This window comes from Canis lupus, chromosome 35, assembly GCF_011100685.1.
Source record: "Canis lupus familiaris isolate Mischka breed German Shepherd chromosome 35, alternate assembly UU_Cfam_GSD_1.0, whole genome shotgun sequence".
NCBI lineage: Eukaryota > Metazoa > Chordata > Mammalia > Carnivora > Canidae > Canis > Canis lupus.
The window spans coordinates 25920115-25938447 of NC_049256.1; the positions used below are offsets into that span (position 1 = coordinate 25920115).

Below are 18333 nucleotides of genomic sequence, written 5' to 3' on the forward strand. Positions count from 1 at the left end.
GAAACTGGTTTTACTAAGCATTTAATTTTAAAGAAACTTAAAGAAATTTAAAAATGGTCAGGAAAGATCAACAATAAAAACACTAATGCTCCAGGAGTCAGAATCTCTTTTCGTTCTAATTATCTGTCAGAAATTTTGAGATTTTGAGCCAGAAATAATGGGAAAAGGCTTTTCTCCATTATGAAAGAAAACCTTACATTTGTTGTCTTCCTTTTTTTGCCTGAGCTCAAGAGATAAGAACTCTGGTGCATATGTCTTTCAAATTGTGAAATGAAATCAAAATTGCTTCTCTCCACCGTGGACTTTCTGGTCAGAGTCGCTGCTTACCATCCTGACCTCTTGAGCCCTCATCTGTGTACTGAGACCCTACTATGTGCTCAGATGACATCCTCCCACAGCTGGGCTTGCCGCTTTTCCCAGAGAACAATCGAAGCCCATTTGGAGCACTTTCCTTATCCAGGAACTATGGGAAAATTTAGAAGGGAAGCCTGTTCTGTCCAAGAAGAGAACCCTGGTGAATTCTAATCTTAATCTGCAAATCCATTCCTCAAGCATCTCTGGTGAGCATCTATTCCACAGGGAGAAGGCAACCAAAGTAGTAAATTGTCTACTGATCAATTCCTGACTCTGCTCCAAGAATCCCTTGCTTCTCATTCTCCATATGAAGAAACATGTTAAGGATCTATCAGGTACCACTATTTATCCAACTAAGCCCCTCTTATGGGCAAATAGCTCTCATATCCCCCAGTTTTCTTGATAGGTAAAGATGACTCTAGTGACAGTGTTAGAAAAACTTTGGTCACAAGGATCTCAGCAAGCAGGATGGAGAGACTGAAAAGTTTCTTCATGGTGACAACTCTCATCGCTCTTTTCTGGAAAGCTAACGGAGCCACCTCCACACTCTTGACTCCTTTGATTAGCTAATGATTACCCCCCCAGTAAACATTATCACTAGTTGATTATGCATTTTTCATATTTGCTTCTTGTTTGTTTCCCTTACACTCCCAACTGAGCTGTAGCTCCAGGAGGGAGGGAATTTTTGCCATGTTTTCACCCTTTAATACTGCATCCAGGACCATCCATTAATATGTGCTCAAGCAATATTTGTTGAGTGACAGAATAAATGATTTGACACTTCTTTCACCTCCTAACTGTGGTGGGGCCAGTTCAGAGCAGGAAGTGGGAAGAGAAATTTTTCCTGTTTCTTCCATAAGACAGAAGGAAGACCAGAAATATAGTATAGCTTGTAGTTTCTGGTGCAATCTAAATTTCTTCACCTTTCATTTCCTGAAACTACCGGGAAGCTCAACGAACTATAAAACTGATGTAACCTTCCTCAGCAAATTCTCCATCAATGCTCAAAAATCCTTGTAGGAAATATCTGAGAATTTTTCCTTCCGTTCCTGTTTTTTAATCAAAGTAACTGACCTGGGGAAAAACCTAGTCTTGCCCTCTCTGAGACTCAAACTGAGGACCTTCAGATTATGAAATTGACACTCTGCCTACTGTGCCAAGAAGGCAATTGCCCATGATCTTTCACATTTAAAATAAAATAACAAATATTATTTTCCAAGCACCGCTGTTTTTTTTGTTTCCAGCATTTAAGAAATGCTACCAATGTGACTTGAAAATCACTCCATGTAAGCCAGTGCTGGACCCAAAGGATTTCACACCCAAGATGAGTGAAGTCCAAGCCTTTCCAGTATTCACCCAAGGATAGGTCCATCTGGGCTGTAAGACTGGGGGCAGTGATGCCTGTCTTTGCTGCTCTGCTGTTCTAATGATGTGGTTTGTCCTTCCCTCAGAGCTCTCTTACACCTCAGGAAGGTGTAAGGCGATCTTACACCTTCCTGGTCTCCTTTGTTGAAAATAAACATAGGAGGTGTTTATTTACTATTGGTTCGCTGATGGCCGACTAAAAGAATGAATGAGTGGGTGAATAAATAATCCACATATTTGTCTACAGTTCAAACTTCTCTGTCTTGGTCTGTTTTATCTTCACTTACATCTACATGACTGGAGACATTCTCCCTACCAACCAGCAACAAAACAACAACTTAATAGAAATCTTGCTGTTCGCTTTGTTTTGTTTTGTCATGTACCATTAATTATACTGAGAGATCTATGGAGATTATCTCATATGGTCCAATTGGATTTTGGCAACAAAACTACTTATCAAAATCTACACTTTCAAGATATAATGGAAGTGCAAGTAAGTTAAGTATTGCCTCCTACCATCCCGGAGCTTCTAAGTGGCAAAGCATGAGTCAAGAAGCATACTTCTAGATTCTATAATGTACGCCCTTTCTCTGCTCCAACTCAAGATGTCTCTGTTCTCCACAGTAGCTCATTCATTCATACATAAATATCTCACTTTCAGCCTCCTTTATGTTGGCCTTTTGGGCTTAGACCCCCCACATCAATATTGATTCGTTGTCCTCCTTCAAATCCCACATCCAGTGACTTGAAAATTACTGAGCACTGTTGTGCAATTCTTTTGAATCCATCACTTCTCTTCCATTCATTTAGTACATGTTCACTGGACAGCTGTCCTTTGCCAGGCACTGTACTGTGCTCAGGTATTCAGAAGGAAATCTGATGACTGCAGACCTCAAGAGATGGGAGGATAAATATGGACAAGAAACGATCCATTTCTAGTTTCACTGCTTTGTCTCTCTGGCATTTACAGATAAATAACTCATTCTAAAATATCAAGTTTAATAACATCACTCTATATTAATTTATCTTTGTGGTGGTTTTTTCTTTTTACTATATCCCTTTTTATAGTTTTTTCCCCTTTTTATAGTTATTTAGCAATTAATCTAGGTTGCTAATAGTAATTGGTACATGCATTACCATATACATACCTGATATTTTACAGTCTATTATAGAATCAGTGTTAGACCATTCAAGTCATATATAGAAACCTTATCATCATGTAGGTCCCTTTATTCTAACACCTTTGTGGTGTGTATATAGTATATTCAGATGATGTGTTATAATTTTTGCTTTCAGGCATCAAAAGCTTACTTTAAAAAATAGCAAAAGAGAGAGAGAGAGAGAGAGAGAGAGAACTTTAAAGGACTCCAGAGAATAATGCTCTATTGTCTCTACCCAGATATTTCCTATTCTGCTCTTGTTCCTTTGTTTCTGATGTTCCAAATTTCCTATCAATTCTCTTCAGTCTTAAATCTTTTTTTTTAAAGCCATTCTGTTATCAGTGAATTTTCTCAGTGTGCTTTCAAGAAAGAATGTATTTATTTCACCTTTATGTCTGAAGGATATTTTTGCTACTTAGATAAAATTTCAGATGGACAATTATTTTCTTTCACCGTTTAAAAAATATTCCTTCTTTTCTCTCTAGCCCCTACGGTTTCTGATAAGAAGCCTTCACACACACAACACCTTTTCCTTGTCCTCTGGCAGCTTTCAATTTCTTTTCTTTAATTTCATTGTGATGTGTCTGGACCTGATTTTCTTTGAGTTCATTCTTCGTGAGCTTTCCTGAACTTCTTGAATCTGGCTTATGTGTTTTGCACTTTCCCGGACTGTGCTGAATGTCGGGCAAAGTTGCAGGGGACACATGGAGAAATACAGAAAATGTGTATGCCTCATCCTTCGGGGATCACACCTCCTCCGAAGAAACGGGACTTACTATAAACTGGCAGTCTACATACCTATGTCTTGGAGAGCCCTCACCAGCCCTGTCTTGTCCATTCCCATACGTCAAAATTCAAAGAAATACCCCCAAATACCCGCCACTTTCTCATTTTCTTGAGGCTTGAAATCACCCCCTGGAAAGCCAACGTCGGACAAAACTTGGAGAATGTGGGCATCGATCCCACTACCTCTCGCATGCTAAGCGAGCGCTCTACCACTTGAGCTAATTCCCCAAGCACGTCTTAGGGATCCTTCCAATTTTTCTTTCAGGAATAGAAGCGCCGGTTTCTGCTTATTATTCGCTGTTTCTGATGGCCAAGAGCAAGGGGCAGTCAAGGCCATTAATGCAGAACTGGAATTCAGCGAGGAGCGCCTCTTCTGCAGACTGCCCCCCGCTAGGGCACGGGGAGGGCACCGGTTCCTCTGCGCGGAAAGGAGGGGGAGAAAGTCGCTAAGAGAAAAATCCGGTGTGGCCCAGATCTCCGGGTGCACATTCCCGGGAGAGGAGCGCGCCGTTTCCAGCGCGGTAGGATTCCGGGCAGCGAGGGTCGGGTTGCTCGGCTCCCCCGGGATGGGGACCACGCGCTCGGCGCCGCTGCAGCCTCAGGAAACGGGCGGTGGGGACCGTCCTGGGAGGTGGAGGCAAAAGGAGACGGTTGTTCCCGCCCAGTTTCGAACCGCAAGCCCCTAGTGTGTCAGGCGAGCGTGAGGACCCCTAAACTACGGAACCCGCTCGCCCCGCGGGGCTTTATCTTAATTTCTGAGATCGCGTTGACTGCAGGTGCAGCGCTCCGAGCGGCGGCCACCAGCGACCCAGCGCGCGAGCACAACGCGACCCACGAAGGGGGCTCGCGGGAGGCACCAAGAAGCACCGGCGCATCAGAGCGGAGAACCCGCAGCCGAACCTTGCCGGGTACAGAGGACGGGGGAGCACCAGGGGAAGCGAGCAGGCGCGGGCGTAGGAATTGCGGGGATGGGGGGAAGGCGGGGCGGAGGCGACGCCTGTTACATTGTTTGAGTTAAGAGCGCAGGGCTCGGGGAGGGCGGGGCCGCGGGAGCGCACGGCAGAGCGCACGCCCTCTACGCCGGAGAGGCTGCGCGCCCCCCCCGGGTGCCCGCCCGGCCCGTGCTCCCCGCTCCCGCCCACACTCCCCGTGCTGGTGCCCGGTGTCCCCCCGCCCCGCGTCCTTCCGCCAAACCCTTGACCCGCCTGGCGGCGCGATCCCCACCATCGATCACACGCCTGGACAGTAACTGATCTTGGATCTTTCTTTTTCTTGTAAGGGCGCACCCAGCACCGGGGCGGGGGCCAGGACTTCGCTTCCACCGCATGGGATGAGCTGTGCAAGGTGGAGGAAGGCGGCGCAGAGCCGGGGGACGAAGCCCGGACCGGACAGGAATCCCGGGGAGAAAGAAGGGGGCCCCAGCCTGGCCAGGAGGGGCATTTTTGTCAGAGGGGGTATTGGGGGAGTCCCTGAGCGCCGCGGGTTCCAGGGGGGCAGCGCGGACGCCCATTCCCTGTTCTCCCCCGAGAGAAGCCGTTCCCGTGGGGCAGGAAGGGCTCTCAGCTCTTTGAGATTGAGATTCACAGGAATCTAACAGGATTCACAGGAAGGGTTAGCCTGGGAAATGAGAAAGGGAATAGTAGCGGGCCCGGAGACGGCTGACGCAGGTAAGGATGTGTGGATCTGAGGCCTCTGTTCAGGGCAGCACTGAGAGATTACCTAAAAGCAGAGAGGGAGGGACTAGAAGGTACTGACACGATCCAGGCTCTGAGGCAGATCAGGGACAAGGTGTGGGGCAACAGGCACTAGGATGTGGTCATCCCTGGCTGCCTGGGCCTCACCATTTCTGTAGTGCATCCATTGTTTCATGACACCCAGAACAAATTCCTCCGGATCACCAAAGAAATTATAAACAGAACCAATGAAGACCTTTCCCAAGGCCATACCTGTGCCCCAAGACAGATTTTTCTCTAGGGACTCAGTCAGCTGCAGATTGACCCAACATGCTGTCCGTGCCCAGCAGGAAATGCTATAAGGTCATTCCTTTCCCAGCAGTGGACAGAATCTTGTGAGAGTTTGAGCAAGGGTGTGAGGTCAGGGAGGTCATGACCCATAGTGGGCTGAGCAGTGGGACAGTCCTTGCATCCATCCCACTTACAGACACCAAGGGTCCAACATGAGGTTCTGGGAATGGAGTGGCTGGGGTCTTAAGAGGTCCAAGGCTGCTTTGGGACTGTGAGGTACAGTCTGGAGAACTGAGGAAAAGACAAATCTCATATGTGGCTGTGCTGAGGAACTGTCTTCTTGCCGTTCAGGGAGGCCCCTGCCCTAGCTGTCAGCCTCTCAATTCTTCCACTCTTGCTCCAGACCTGATACAGTTGACTCTTTCATCACTGAGGCCGTTACTCCAATGTCACTGCCTTAGAGGACCCTTTACTGGCCTTTCTAGCTGAATCAGTACCCTACCTGTCCCTCTCTTCATCATCTTTATAAAACTCTGTCCTGAAAAGGATACTAAATTATTGTCTTATTTTCCATATTTCCTCTAGAGTATAATAAGCTTCTTGACAGGTTGGCAGTATAGATCCTCTCAGGGTCTAGAGTTAGGATGATGCTATTCTTAGCTATTGGCTATTCAGACATTAGTGACTTGGAGAGGAAGAGCTTTTCTCTGTGTTGTGTTCTTTCATAGGGTAAATTCAGGAAGAGACCTTTCTTAAACTGAGGCAACATGCCAGCTGAGAGGCCCTTTGATTTTCTGCAATGGACAAGATAAATGGGCACAGCTGAAAGGAAACAAGATTATTCCACTTGTCAGTTTTGAATATGCATTTCTGTTTTGCAAGCATATAGTACGTCTCTTGGAGCTCTTACTGACTTCATGGTAAGGCAATTGCCATGATTAATTTGTAAGAAATAGAAGTAATCTGATTTTCTTAGTGGCCTGCATGATCATATATAGTGGTTAGTATTCTTGTTGTGACTGTAGTGGGGATCTGAGTATGGCAGTCTGGAATCTACTGCTTTCATTCCCTCCACTCCAAAACTGAACCTAAGGCTTTGATTGGAAGCTAAGTTTTGTTCCATTCAGAAGAAATATATAAAGAAAACCTTCTGTGCTTCTTTTTGGGCACTGTTGGTCAAATCAGGAGGGGAAAGAGTATCTGAGTTTTCTCAATTTATTGTTCTCTTTCTCTTTCCACCTCCATTCAAGGCAGTGCTCACTTTAAAAAAAAAAAAAAGATTTATTTGAGAGAGAGCACCAGTTGGGGGGAGGGGGAGCGGGCAGAAGGAGAGGGAGACAGAATTTCATCTCAAGCAGATTCCATACTGAGCTCATTGAGTAAGGAGCCCCCATGGGGCCCAGGGCTCAACCACATGACCATGACATTATGACTCTGAGATCTTGACCATGAGATCACAACCTGAGCAGAAACCAAAAGTCAGATGGTTAACCCACTGCACCACCCAGGCATCCTCAAATTATGTTTTAAGGATGAGAGGCCATACAGCTGCTTTACCCAAGGGAATTTGCAAAGTCTCAGAAAAATGAAAGAACAGGTTTGTTTGTTTTTTTTTTTTTTTTTTTGAAAGAGCAGGTTTTGAAGGTAAATAAGAATGACTTATTTTTTCCTAGAGTCGCATGGGAGAAAACTTCAGGAGTGAAGCTGTTAGGCAGGCCAACCCTCTTCATGAATGGCTTTGGATGCCAGGTAAAGTATTTGGACAGTCTCTCTAGCTAAGTTTGCTGGTGAATGAATTTAGTCTGGACTGTAACTGAATTTGCACCTCAACACCGCTCCCACAAAGGCCAGAACTTAGAGCTACGTGCAAAGGCCAGGAGGAGGGTCAGAGCATCATCAGAGTGGTCCAGGCAGAGAAACTGATACAGTAACTTTGGTGGAGTTACGACACCTTTATTCATTCCACAAATCATTTGAGCGCCTACTGCTGTTCCTAGGCTGTGTGCGTGTGTGTGTGTGTGTGTGTGTGTGTGTGTGTGTATGGGGGGGGGCGGGAATCACAGTGCCTCCTAGGATTCAAGGATAGCTGCTAGGTGGTAGTGACCCCTGGCCCTTGGGTGAGAAACTCTTTTGAAGTCTGCTCTCATATTGAATTTTCTGGGGAGGTGCTGAGGAACACTGCTCTGCACGTGGAGGAATGGCATTCCCTAAGGCAGCATGGTGCATGAGAGGAGCAATCAGTTCTTGATTTTGAAGTTGGATGCAACAACCCTAACCAGAAGGGTGATTGGTGGGACTTTCCTCTTCCAGAGTCTGAAGATCCCAGCGCAGGAGTTCAAAGTGAGTTTATTTTCCTGTGTACAAAATATCAATCGACTTATCTGTGTCAAGAATAAAATGAATCCTGAATCCAACCAACAGAGACGTTAAGAAAACATATACTCCCACAGTTCCTTTTACAAATAGCAGGTTTAGGACTGCAATCAGAAGTTGATGCAAATTTCAGGAGAATAAAAATGCATCCCTTTTGGGAAAATAGGTGGAGTGCAGAGTGGGAGCTGGGCAAGAATCTAGGAGCAAAGGGGCAGAAAGTGCATTTTTGTCTGCATTGGTCAACTTGACAGTCTGGGAGAGAAAGAAGGAAAACGTTTGTGTTCAGTCAGATTCTAAGGGTCATCCAGGTGCTGTGAAGACAAATCAGGCAGGAAGTAGGTCAGGCTATGGGGTAACAGGGTAGGTTGGTAACTGGGGTCATCACACTAGGCAGATGACATTTGAACCTTCTCTCTTTCTTTATTTTTTAAAGAATTTATTTATTTATTTATTTATTTATTTATTTATTTATTTATTTATTTATTTATGATACAGAGAGAGGCAGAGACATAGGTAGAGGGAGAAGCAGGCTCCCTGTGGAGAGCCAGCTGTGGAATTCTATCCTGGACAGTGTGGAACTCAATCTCAAAACTCCAGCATCAATCCTAGAGCCAAGGGCAGCTGCTCAACTGCTGAGCTAGTCAGGTGTCCCTCCACTTCAGAGTTTCAAGGTGACTGATGTTTTAGGCTAAAAATTAAAAAGAGTGATATAGTCTTTTAGGCTTCTAAATGAATTTGAAGGGGGGGGATTGAGTCACTCTAGAACAGTATTATTCACCATTCAGGGGAATGCTTGAGATATCTGATTAAGGCTTTAGTTTTCTTAAAGTTCTACTGGTTACAGCGCGTTGCTAATGTCCATCACTTGCTAATGATCTGGGTAATCTAGATAGCCTTTACCTTGCTAGGAATTTCCAAAGCAGAACCAAGCATAAGTACACCCAGAGGTCTAGTACCAATGAGTCTGTAAGTAGGAAGGCGCTGCCAATGCAAATCCCAACATAGGTTTGTACTGCAGGGAACACACCAGAGCTATTACTAGTAGTTGTCACTAGCAGTGGTGGTGGCATCTGAGTTTTGAATCCAGGGATGTATTTCCTCTTCCAAACTTTATTTTTTTTTCCAAAAGCACTGTTTTTATTTATACAGAGTCCTAACCACTTCACAGTGGCAGGAGGAGTGGGAGCGGTTCCTTTTTCAATCCTGGGGCCTCCACGATATTGGTGTGTTGTTACCAAACACAGGCAAGTGGTGTCATGGATTTGGCAAACTAACTACAATGTTTAGTCTCTCTCTGTTAGAGCAACAAGGTGAGCATCAATCTCTGCTTCTGAAAGAATTCTGAATTTAAGATTTTCAACTGTAACTACTCCAACTTCTATTTCTGAAGGTTTAAAATCAATTGATAGAACAGTTGATAGGCATGTAATTGCAGTTTCCACTGTTTGTTCAAATGTCTGATCAAATTTCTTCTTCACTTTTTTTTTTCAAGGAAGCTGGTTGACTCTGTTTGTTTAACTCCTGCTGCAGTGGCTTTAAACCCACAGTAGTAACCTGCAGGATCACACTTGTACACCCGAGGGCCTTGTGCTTCATCTATACCAATTAAAATCATACAACAACCGAGAGGCCTCATTTCAGCATTCTGTGTGTAGACCTGAGAAATATCAGCAATTCTTTTGCATAGCATGTCCACAGGAGTCTCATAGCCATACTTGTATTTCCAATTAGCTGCCTCATAGCGTAACCTCTGCACCTGGGATCTGCTGTCAGCTGTCATTCCTGTCATCACACAGCCAATGTTTTCAGTTATCTTGAATGAGTGAGTCACTATGCTGGAATCCAATAATTTGTCAGGTACTTTCTTCTGTGTGACAATTACTGCACAGTCTTTCCCTCTAACAGCTACTGATGTAAGGGCACCCTGGTTAATAGCCTTAAAAGCATATTCTACTTGGTAGAGCCAGCCCTCAGGTGAAAAAATGCTAATGTGACGGTCAAACCCAGCGCTGGAACCCCGGGACATGTTGGTGAACCCACTACTTCAAGCATTGTCTCTGAGCCCCGTCTTCAAACTTTAAAAGGAAAAGTTTGGGCTACATTATCCTACCAGGCCACAGCACAGCCAGGATGGAAGGAGCCCCTGACTCCAGACCCTTCTTTTCTCTTTTCTGACGCTCAAATTCTTTCGGCCTCCTCCCGCACTCTCCCAGCCGTGGTCTTAAAGGAGGATAGAAAAATTCATCCTTTACTGGCCAGGATCTGTTCTCTGTCCTTCTTCTGCCAGCTGGCCTGCCCTCGTGTGCATCTGTGACGCCCCTCCCCCCCCCCGGGGGGAGATGAATGCTGGCAGGACCCAGGGACCTGTCACTTTGGGGCGGTCAAGCATGGAGGTGGGTGGGGTGGCTGTTCTGCAGGCACCGGCCAGCGAGCTCCATCGCATTTTATGCAGCCACCCCGTCCTAGCTGAGCCCAGTTCCGCACCCTGGTCACCTGGTAGATACAAACTCCAGGTCTTCCCTGTCACCGTGTGAAGGGCTCCCCACCTGCGGGCTGCTTCTCACTACAGCAGGTTTCTTACTCCTGACCCGAGATCCCCCTGTGTCCTGCCCTCATCCTTCGGCAGCTTCTCTCTTCTGTTGGTTATGAAATCACTGTCGATTGTTTCCGGATAGACCTGAGCAGCTGAACACTGGAGGAAATTAAGCGGGATTCTCTGAGAATTCTGTTAATTCTCAAGAGAGCATTAACAAAGAGGCAAATGTTCATAAAGGGGAGACTTCTTCATGCAAAATGGGCAGGTATAGAAGATATTATGAGTTGATTTATGCCAGATTCTTGTCTTACTCTTTTGTATGTCTTTTCCCACTCCTCTCATCTTCCCTCAATCTTTCTCAAGGATGTGGTGATGGAACAAGAGTTATAATGCAACTTTTATGAGGACCTCTTTATAATAAGACCGCTTCAGAAGGATTATTGGGTGCACGTTGGTTATAAATAACACAGCATACCACTCCCATTCCCTCACCAAAAGGAAAGAAGCTGCTGAGCCAGCCAGGAGTCGAACCTGGAATCTTCTGATCCGTAGTCAGACGCGTTATCCATTGCGCCACTGGCCCTGCTGACAATGGTATCTTCTAAAGCATTGTTAATTAGTCTTCATGAAGTGCCTGGATTTTTATACCACCCAGTCTCTGGATGTGGCTCTTGGGCACTGGGCCCCCTTCCGCTTTTCTCTGCTCTTCAGTTCCCTGGCTGAGAGAATGTAAAGCTTTGCAGTCTATTGTGAAGACTCAATATCCTGCCAACCTCAGGACGTTAACCTCACGGTGACAGACAGACCTGCAAGCTCCCAATGATGGCGTTTAAGGCTTAGCTGTTGGAAACTGGAAATCAGGGGCCAAGGCCAATGTGAAGGAACAGAATGAAGAAACACTCTTACAAACCTAATGGGATGAATTCTTACCCAGTTTGGGTTTTGTTCTTTCCTGTATTCCCAGGTAGAGAGCATACACAATTGTGGCATTGTGATGTCAGCTGCTGTTTGCTCAGCGATCTTTCTTACCAAATTGTATATTCTTTGAGGGCAGCTCCCATAGTGTCTACAATAACTAATTTTTCATTAAAAGTCTGTGTGCATGGATGAAGAATTGAGAGCATAAAAAGGCATAGCTGGTGGTATATGTAGGTAGGCATTCCGTGTCTGTATTCCGTGCTCTCCTAACCCTGATATTTAAATGGAAGAACAGGGAAGGAGTATGTACAGCTATGGTGTTCTCATTTCCTGAACATAGCTTGGGGGCTCACAAATGGTTTCCTTGCTTCGGAGCTGGGGCTGGGCAGGTCCATTGTCTAAAGCTAGGGACAGACAGTAGGGCTGGGCAGGAGCTAGTGACTGAGAATTAGGGCTCCTCCTAAGTGAATAGACATCTACTCTGATGATATGAAAGAAAAAGATTTGGATGCCTGGGTGGCTCAGCAGTTGAGTGCCTGCCTTCAGCCCAGGGCGTGATCCTGGGGTCCCGGCATCGGGCTCCCTGCTTGGTGCCTGCTTCTCTCTCTGTCTCTCTTCATGAATAAATAAAATTTTTTTAAAAGAAAGCTTAGTGAACCAAATGCACACCAGATTGACATTTTTCATATCATTTAGGTGGTTGGTTTTGAGTTTTTCCTAATGCCAGTGATCAGAAGGATTTAGAACATAATGCTTATGCAAAAACTCACTACAAAACTTACATATCTACCCCTAAAGAGCACTCCTCAGTAACAGGAAACTTTCAGCAACAGATCCAGAACAATTGAAAATACAACATTCGATGGCTTAAACAAAGTGATTTATTATCACACATAGTCCAGAGGGTAGGAAAGCTATATGTCAGGTTAATTCAGTGGCTTCATGATGTCATCAGGACTCAGATTTAAAAAAAAAAAAATTTGCACACTGTCCTTTTCAACCTGTGGCTCTCATACTCCAGCTGGTTTCCGTGCAGTTCCTCAAACTCAAACAAAAAGCAGGCCTCTTTCTGGTATCTCTTGTTGAGGACAACTTCTCCTATACACTCCTAGTAGATCTTCTCCCACACTGGCCAGATTTGCATCACACACTCTTACCTAACCCAATTATCTCCCAGAGTAGGATCACTGTCATTTAGTAGATCAATCATCATTCTTTGTTTGGAGCTGAGAATGGAGTCCATCTCCTCCAAAGCCAAGGAATACAGAAAGTTATGTGAATAAAAATATTTTTCTGTTGGAAAGGAGGACTGAGGGCAGTGGTGCAGGGGACTGGTGGTGGTGTAGCCAAGCAGTATTAGCTGCTATACTCAGCTCCAGCCCCATATTTGAAATAAAATGAAATAAGTATTTTTAAAGCATTTTTGAGGGCTGAGAGCTTACATTAACCTTCACTGGTTCTATAGCTAGATTTCCAGGTCCTTCCAGAGCCTCAAAGAAGGATTTTGACCTATGGTGTGTGTTCAATACTGTGTTCAGTGCAAGTACATTACTTGCATATGACATTAATTGTACATGATTACATATTGATTCTGATATTGCAATTATATAATTGTGGCTATTAGTAATGCCATACATCACAGATCTTTGTAACTGTCCAGTTAAACGATCCCACAGTTTCTAGATTTGAAGCATCAGAGGGTGATGTGCACAACACAGAGCAGAGCACTGGAGTTCAACCTGAAATGGTTGCCTCCATCTGCTTCTCCAGGATGGAGCAGGAGTCTTACATTATTAATTCCAGAATCAGTAATTTATGCCATCTATATTTGTCTATAACAAATATATATCTCTCAGTGGTTCCCACACTTATTTTTGCAGTGCCTGTATAACTGTTGATATTTTTAATTTGTTTTATCATCATGGTCTGCTCATCTCCAGCATTACTGTAGCTTAACACTTTCTGTATTAAATTTACTCCCTATTCTTATCATTATTCATTAGAAGAAACTTGATGTGGAAAGAAAGCAAGTGTAGAGAGAAACCCAGATTAAAATCTTGACTCTGCCTTTGATTAGCTATGTGAAATTTGGACAATGTAAGTTTTCAGTCACTGCATTACTTTATCTGAAATAGGAGGACTATAGTCACTTTGCAGATTTGTTGTAAGATTAAATAACATAACACAGGTAAAGACCTGGCAGGTATTTCAACTGTCAATAAAATACAGTCATCATTGATAGCAATGTCCAGTTCCTGTCCTGTCTTCTAAAATTTAATCTCAATATGTCAAAAGGCATTTACTGCATATTCATTTGCCAAGCAAAATGTGAACCCCTAAGGATTTACATATAAAGCTTAATCCTCCTTTCTCAAGGAACTAACATCTAGTCAGGGAAACCAATTTAAACTCGTCATTACAATAAAACAGGAGAAGTGCTACCCCAGAAATAAAGAAGAAAATGTGTTAGCAACATGGAAGTAAATCAGTGAACTCTGGAGAGGCAGCCAGGGAAGGCTCTCAGGGAAGGCTCTCTCAGACCAGATGTCAGTGAAGCTTAATTTTTATTTTATTTATTTGAGAGAGAGAGAGAGAGCAAGAGCAAGCACACACAGAGAGAGTATGAGTGAGAAAGAGCACATTCCTCACTGAGTGGAGAGCCTGCTTCAGGATTCAAACCCAGGACCCTGAAATCAGGACCCTGAGGTCAGGACCTGAGCCAAAGGCAGACACAGTCAAATGAGCCACCCAGGTGCCCCAAGTGAAGCTTAATCTTGAAGGAGAAGCAAATTTGACCTTGTGAAGAAGGAACTAAAGGGCGACAGGGCTCAGGATGTGCAAGATTAAAAGTTGCAGAAGGTGCCTGGCATAGTTGAGGAAAGTGGTTTCATGTAGTAGAACTATGGTTTGAATTGGCCTGGAGAAAGGAAACTGGAGAAGAGGCTGGAAAGGCAGCTTGCGGAACACACTAGACTTCAAATATACTAACAATAGTTTTTTCTAGATTTTGTAGGTTCGTTTCTTATACATTTTAACTTCTTTTGCATGTATGACATGCACTACAATAAAAAAATTAAAATATTTTGAAAGATAGGTTGGTGCCAACTTGTAAATAACTTTATCAAGATAAGGCATTTATCCTGAGGGCAGGAAGAAGGTAAAATAGGTTTTTAAAGAGAACATTTTCAGTTCTATATCTTAGGAAGATTGAATTAGGCTCTACTAGAGGGCACCTGCAGTGGGGGAGGAGCCAGATTTCTAGACCCCCATAGTCTGAGCAGGAATGGCAAGAATTGCTCTGGCTACTGAGTGTGAGGAGGGCTCAGAGAGGGGAACAGAGATCTGGTTGTGGTGGAAAGGTTAGGTTTTGGTGATTCAGCCAAAGTGGTAAGCAAGGAGAACTTAGGATAATGCTTATATTTATGGATCAGGAAATTCCATTGATCTTCATTGAATATTAAAAATAAAAAGTATCCTGAAGGAAATGAGTTCCACATTTTAGTTTCCAAACTCTCTTTTGTAGCCCTAATTATACCAGAACTTTCTTTGAGTCTATGAACTACCCCTATATCGTTCCAATAAATTCAACCTTGTTACTATGCTTTTCTGGGGTGTCTGGCTGTCCTGTCTCACCACCTGGCCTGGAAGTCCTTGGAGGACAGTAGCCCTGACTTAACCTCCCTGGTATCACACTTTGCCCCGTGCTTTACATGAGGGAGGATCTCAGCAATAATTGTTAACAGAACAGAAAAAAAAAAAAATGGCAGAACCCAAATCCATTCCTTGGTGATGTCAAGAGAAGTAAAGTGTTTTCTTTGTTGTTGTTGTTGTTGTTGTTTTCCTGATGCTCAACATTCCCTGAAGTCATAGCCCTTACCTCCCCTCCCCTATGGCTAATGATCCTGGTTTACCTTTTATTCTTTTAATCTTTCTGTTTCAGCTTTTGATTACACTGTTTTCTACAGAGGACCTTTTTACATTGAGGTCATCCTAACCTTCTCTTCAAGAGTAGAACCTTGTGGTCCTTTCCTGTGTCCCCATTGGTAGGAACATTCAGTGACATCATAAGGATGTGAACTTTGCCTTCCAACAAAAAGGTGAAATCCTACCCTGATGCTCCTGTTTAAATACACATACACACACACACACACACACACACACACACACTTCTCAGGGGTGCCTGTCTGACTGAGCCAGTGGAGTTTGTGACTCTTGATCTCAGGGTTGTGAGTTCAAACCTCATGTTGAGTGTAGAGATTACTTTAAAAAATGAGGGGCAACTGGGTGGCAAGTTAATTAAGTGTATCACTCTTGATTTCAACTCAGGCCATAATCTCAGGGTTGTGAGGTTGAGCCCCGTGTTGGGCTCTGCACTTAGCACAGAGTCTACTTGAGTGTCTCTCTCTACCCTCTCACTCATGCTTTCTTTCTCAAATAAATCTTTAAAAAATTAATAAAAAACTTATCACTTCCCATATTTCTCCACCCACCAATGTCTGTCTTTATGGCTTATGCCCTTAGTTCTAACTTCTAATACTGAATAGGCAGGAGTATTGTATTCCTGTACAAGGCTGAAGGGCACTTGAGAGAGAATACAGGGTAATCAGGAAAATACCTGGGAAGACATTAGGTGGAAAACAGTTTTGTGTTAAGGGTGCAATGGGTCATACTACACTCTTCACCCCCTTCATCAGAATGATGTTAAGATATGTAATGCCTCCGACACCACCTTTATTGTCTAGCACACCGCTTGGCCAGTGGTGGGTACCCTGCATGTTTGCTGTGGAAGAAATTAATGAGTAAGTGAATAAATAAAAATGATGAAAGGACAAAGCAGAGGGTTGCTAAGAACCTTTCTTTAGAAGTTTTAAAAATGTAAATTCTGGGAAGGCTGGAATTATCTTTGTCTATTCTATTCACTTCTGTGTTCTGAGCTCCCAACATTGTCTGGCACAAGGCAGGTACTAAATAAATCTTTTTGGAATGAATCAATGAACAGGAACAAAAGGCTCATCCTCAGGGTGGAGGGTTGTCCATTTCTGTTGGGTATATACTATGCTAAAATATTTATCAAATTAAGTAGGATGTTAAAGTGTGCAACAGTAATACATTTCTAGCTCGGAACTATATAGCTTTTTGTGTCAGTCAGTTGTACTATTAAAAGAGGATAGCCTGATAATGCCATTGGCTGGGGAAAGAAGGGATATTCATGGCAGGAAATCAGAGGTAATTCAACAGGGTAAAAGATTGCTTTTGACAATCACATGCACCTGGAAACCCAATCCTGAGACTTAGGAAGAATAGATGTTCCAAGGGAATATTTTTAAGTTTCAACGTTGGTGGAAGCCCCATTGAGAAGAGCATCATATTTTCTTAGCTCCATGGCTCCAGAGAGTGTGATTCTTGAGCATAGTTTGGGACTGGTGGGATGGGGTCCGCAAGACAGATTCCAAACCTTTCTCGATAGAGGATCTACAGCTGAGCTACAGAAAAACAGATTCTCACATAAGCCACTATCTTCTCAAAGGGTGGTACATGACCAGTTCCATTCGAGATGCCTCGGAGAGGTTAATTCATTACCTGTGGTGGATACCCCTTAGGGCATTAGGACACCTTAGGCTACGTCTGAGGATGGACAGATGCTGAGCCCCCTACACATTTTCCACGTGAGAAAAGCTTAGGATTTTCTCAGGGCCTATGTATCTATAAAAAATTCAGTACACTTTTCCTCTGGTGCCCAAATCCCCTTTATCCCCGGTGTTGAAGGCAGTGGGACATTGCTTAGTGCTCTTATCTTCGGTGGTAATCTTTTATCTGAGTTGCAAGACAATCTACCTTTAAGGTCAAATATTATACATAAACTTCAAGAAGACTTCAGGGGCTCTTTTTCCCCTTTTGAACTTTAGATACACAGTATCTTTCACTTGACTCCACATTTTTTTTTTATCTTACCTCACAGCTTTTGTTTTGATGTATCATATGCACGTGAAAAATGGTAACTTTTTTTTTTTCTTAAGGAAAAGAAAAACAAGAAAATGCTTGGGATGGAAATGCCAGCTAATTCAACGTATTTAATGCCAGTTAATTCAACGTAACCTCTCCTCCGCCTCGCCATCCACAACAAAGACCCCAACACTCCGGGGCAACACGCACACACGCGCACGCACCGGGGATAGCTCCTTGTCCCATCCTCCCATCTCAAAACTCTCCTAGGTATGGGGTCTTAAAAAACAAAACAAAACAAAACAACAAACCCTAGTTCAACGTAGCCTAGAGGCAGCCGGCACTCCAGAGACTCAGCCTTGGGCCTGTTTCGGTCGTTTCCCCTATAGTTTGCAGTCCCCGGAGAGGAACGCCCGCGGGCGGGGAGCTCCAGGCTCCATTTCAGGGGCTGTTTCTCAGACCGCGTCATCGCAGCCAACAGCCTCGGGCACACTTTGGTTTCTAACCTGCTTGTCGGGAGAGGACTGGAGAGAGGCGGGGGCACCTGTCTCCCACCTCCGCCCCCGCACCCCCGGTGGCGGGGAAGTGGCCGCCGCGTTCCCGCCGGCACAGCGCCCTCAGGGCCCCGGAGTGGGTGGCAGCCTCGTGCTCAAGAGGCGGCCCCGGGAGCTCGGGGAGACCCGGGGCAGGAGGAGAGCGGCAGCGCCCTGGCCTTGCCCCCAGCGGAGACCTAGGACCGGTCTCCGTAGGCCGTGTAGCAAGTGACCGGAAGCGGGGAGCAGGTGCTCCAGTGGCGCAATCGGTTAGCGCGCGGTACTTATACAGCAGTATGTGTGCGGGTGATGCCGAGGTTGTGAGTTCGAGCCTCACCTGGAGCATCATTTTCCAGCCAGAGCGTGCAAGAGCCTTTCCTCTTTGTATTCCCACGTCCTCT

At 44.6% G+C, this 18333-nt stretch overlaps 1 protein-coding gene and 3 non-coding genes across 4 annotated transcripts; 1 reads left to right on the forward strand and 3 right to left on the reverse strand.

Annotated features, from left to right (window-relative positions):
• Positions 1 to 3820: 3820 nt before the first annotated feature.
• TRNAA-AGC lies at positions 3821 to 3893 on the reverse strand. The gene has a single exon. It is a non-coding gene; the product is annotated as a tRNA-Ala (tRNA).
• A 4789-nt stretch (positions 3894 to 8682) lies between these two features.
• LOC100687060 (proteasome subunit alpha type-6-like) lies at positions 8683 to 11040 on the reverse strand. The gene is given in 2 exon segments (XM_038584401.1): positions 8683 to 9486; positions 9489 to 11040. Coding segments are annotated over 2 exon segments (741 nt in total). The 5' UTR covers positions 10029 to 11040; the 3' UTR covers positions 8683 to 9285.
• An 8-nt stretch (positions 11041 to 11048) lies between these two features.
• On the reverse strand, positions 11049 to 11121 carry TRNAR-ACG. The gene has a single exon. It is a non-coding gene; the product is annotated as a tRNA-Arg (tRNA).
• Positions 11122 to 18183: 7062 nt separating this feature from the next.
• Positions 18184 to 18277, forward strand: TRNAI-UAU. Its single transcript has 2 exons — positions 18184 to 18221; positions 18242 to 18277. It is a non-coding gene; the product is annotated as a tRNA-Ile (tRNA).
• The last annotated feature ends 56 nt before the right edge of the window (positions 18278 to 18333 follow it).